Source organism: Tasmannia lanceolata, unplaced genomic scaffold (genome assembly GCF_043159265.1).
Source record: "Tasmannia lanceolata isolate RefF3 unplaced genomic scaffold, GAP_Taslan_0.1 ptg000015l, whole genome shotgun sequence".
Taxonomy (NCBI): Eukaryota; Viridiplantae; Streptophyta; class Magnoliopsida; order Canellales; family Winteraceae; genus Tasmannia; species Tasmannia lanceolata.
This window is the reverse complement of record NW_027518692.1, coordinates 53,083,464-53,086,652: the sequence shown is the minus strand read 5'-3', so window position 1 is coordinate 53,086,652 and position 3,189 is coordinate 53,083,464. Positions and strand designations below refer to the sequence as shown.

The 3,189-nt window shown below is 40.2% G+C and overlaps 1 protein-coding gene across 1 annotated transcript; it reads left to right on the top strand.

Annotated features, from left to right (window-relative positions):
• Positions 1-399: 399 nt before the first annotated feature.
• Positions 400-2,956, top strand: LOC143892372 (Pentatricopeptide repeat (PPR-like) superfamily protein). The gene has a single exon (XM_077396961.1). The coding sequence runs from the start codon at positions 613-615 to the stop codon at positions 2,830-2,832; it is 2,220 nt and encodes a 739-aa protein (XP_077253076.1). The 5' UTR covers positions 400-612; the 3' UTR covers positions 2,833-2,956.
• Positions 2,957-3,189: the final 233 nt, after the last annotated feature.

Here is a 3,189-nt window from a genome sequence, read left to right as displayed (position 1 = left end):
CCGAGAGTGTAATGTAACAAATCCCCACATGGCACATGGCATGGGAGAGGTAGTTTTGCCATTTTCACGAAGCAGCCAAAACATCAAGGGCAAGATTTCTAATTTGTAAAGAGGCTATTTGTTCAGTCACCATAGCATGAATATTCATTCTTCAAATTAGATGATATTTTCACCCTCCTACAGTACGCATTCGCCCCACTTTTGAGCTGTTTTGACGTCAAAAAGAGTTAAAGTTGGGGCGAATGCGTACTGCAGGGGGGCGGGGTTGAAAATATTATCTTTTGGTCTGAATATCTCGTGCAGACCAAAGGTCACCGTTCCATTGGCATCGAGTGGCTGTGAGAAAAGCAACGTAAAAGGAAAGAGAAAGAAAATCCTTCAATCTCATGTACCCACTTTGGAAATACACTCCATTTTGTAAGGACAATAACATTCGAACCTCCTCAGCTCCTCCCAATCTTCAAGGTACGAACCCCTTTTTGTATCATTCAAATTTCTAAAATCTGTAACGTGAAATTGGGTAATTGTTCTCTGTTATGCTGTAGAAATTCTTTTTCTTGAATGGGATTTCTGATTGTGGGTTTTTGCTTTGGCACATAAATTACACCCATAATGCAATCTTTGAGCATCTGGTCTTTAAAATGGGACTTTCTAGCTGTCCCCCATTTGGATTCTGATCATAATTCTTCTTTCTATAGTTCGAAAGAAAGGAGGAGGAAAAAAAGATTGGGATTTAGTTGCCCCTTTACTTCCCATTTTTCATTTGGTTCTTGCCAGTCAAGAGACCTTAGTAGTTCTAATGTCAATTCAAAATGTTGGTTTGTCACACCAAACTTTATACCTGCTTGTGGGCAAAAGAGAATTTCTTTAGGGCTACCTATTGCTTTTGTTTGGGCATCAGAGAAAGAAACAATTGATGATGGATTTATGAAAGTAGGCTATGCTAATCTAAATGAAGTAAATAGTGGTTCAATTATTAAGAAAGAAAATGAAGTGGAAAAAGTAGTAGTATTAGAAGGAAAAGTTCTGAATGATGAGAGTAAATTACATAAGGAGAAAGGGGCGAGGGTCGATGTTCGCGCATTGGCATTGAGTTTACAATCTGCTAAAACTGCTGATGATGTAGAAGAGCTTCTTAAGGACATGAAAGAACTACCTCTTCCGGTCTATTCATCCGTTATTAGAGGTTTTGGCATAGACAAGAGACTGGACCCCGCGATTGCTCTTGTTGAATGGCTTAAGAGGAAGAGTAAGGATACTGATGGTTCTATTGGCCCAAACCTTTTTATCTACAATAGTCTTTTAGGTGCAGTTAAACAATCAGAACAATATGGGAAAGTTGATAAAGTCATGGAAGATATGAGAGAGCAAGGGATCGTTCCGAATGTTGTAACTTACAATACTTTGATGTCAATTTATATTGAACAAGGCCAACCAAATAAGGCTCTCGATGTTATGGATGAAATTCGGAGAATGGGTCTAATGCCATCGTCTGTGACCTTCTCAACGGCTTTGCTGGCATATCGAATGCTTGAGGACGGAGAAGGTGCACTTGGGTTCTTTGTTGAAACAAGAGATAAGTATAGGAATGGGGAGATTGGAAAAGATATGGATGAAGATTGGGAGTCCGAATTTGTTAAGCTCGAAAATTTCATAATTCGTATTTGTTATCAGGTGATGCGCAGGTGGCTTGTGAAGGGAGATCACTTAACCACCAATGTTCTTAAGCTTCTCACTGACATGGATAAGGCGGGGCTCCTACCTGGTCGAGCAGAATACGAGCGCCTTGTGTGGGCATGCACCTTGGAAGGGCATTATAGTGTGGCAAAGGAATTGTATAGAAGGATAAGGGAAAGGGAAGATGAGATCAGCTTGTCGGTATGCAATCACGTGATATGGTTGATGGGGAAGGCAAAGAAATGGTGGGCAGCTTTGGAGATTTATGAGGACATGTTGGACAGGGGGCCAAAACCAAATAATCTATCATGCGAGCTCATTGTTTCTCACTTCAATATTCTACTCACGGCAGCTAGGAAAAGAGGAATTTGGAGATGGGGTGTGAGGTTGCTCAACAAGATGCAAGATAAAGGGCTAAAACCAGGGAGTAGGGAGTGGAATGCAGTTCTTGTTGCGTGCTCCAAGGCATCGGAGACTTCAGCAGCAGTGCAAATATTCAGGAGGATGGTGGAACAAGGTGAAAAACCGACAATCGTCTCTTATGGAGCATTGCTTAGTGCCCTTGAGAAAGGAAAGCTTTATGCTGAGGCACTACGGGTATGGGAGCACATGTGTAAAGTAGGTGTCAAGCCCAATTTGTATGCCTACACAACTCTTGTCTCAGTTTACATTGGAGAGGGACGGTCTGAGGAGGTTGATTTAGTCATTCGTGAGATGGTTTCATCTGGTATTGAACCTACTGTTGTGACTTATAATGCAATTATAAGTGGATGCGCAAGGAATAGAATGGGGAGTGCTGCATTTGAGTGGTTTCACCGTATGAAAGTTCAGAATATCGTACCCAATGAGATCACATATGAGATGCTGATTGAAGCCCTTGCAAGAGATGCTAAACCAAGACTGGCATATGAAATGTATTTGAGGGCACACACTGAGGGGCTGCAACTTTCTTCAAAGGCATATGATACTGTTATACAATCCTCGCAATACTATGGGGCAAGTATACAATTGAGTGTTTTAGGAGCTCGGCCTCTAGACAAGAAAAAGAGCACGAAGACTAGAAAGATTTTTTCGGAGTTCTGTAACTTAGCAGGTATTCCTAGGAGAGGTAAACCATTTGATAAGGAAGAAATTTACCCTCCAGAGTCACAATAAAAAAATCTAACTAAAATGTGATGATTTGATCCATGTAATGTACTTCATATGATATTGGAATCTTTTCACCAATTACACAGAAACCTCTTATTTTTATCTTATGCATTATGCTTGGAAGGTTTAACCAGGTTGTCATTTTTAGGATTTTTGTTTACTATATTATTATTAACAAATTCCATGTGTGTAACATAATTTTCACCGTTAGCCTTTCACTAGCATGATTCACATAATTAATTCGCAATGCATGAGCCTTTAAATCACATATTAACATCCATTGCGCAACATGCTTGCAGTAAGGTAATGTTGAAGGAATACAATTTTACCAAATTCCATCTCACAGCTACCTTTGAAGGAGAC

Coding starts and splice junctions, on each gene's coding strand:
- LOC143892372 (XM_077396961.1), top strand. CDS start 613: ATGCAATCTTTGAGCATCTGGTCTTTAAAATGGGACTTTCTAGCTGTC.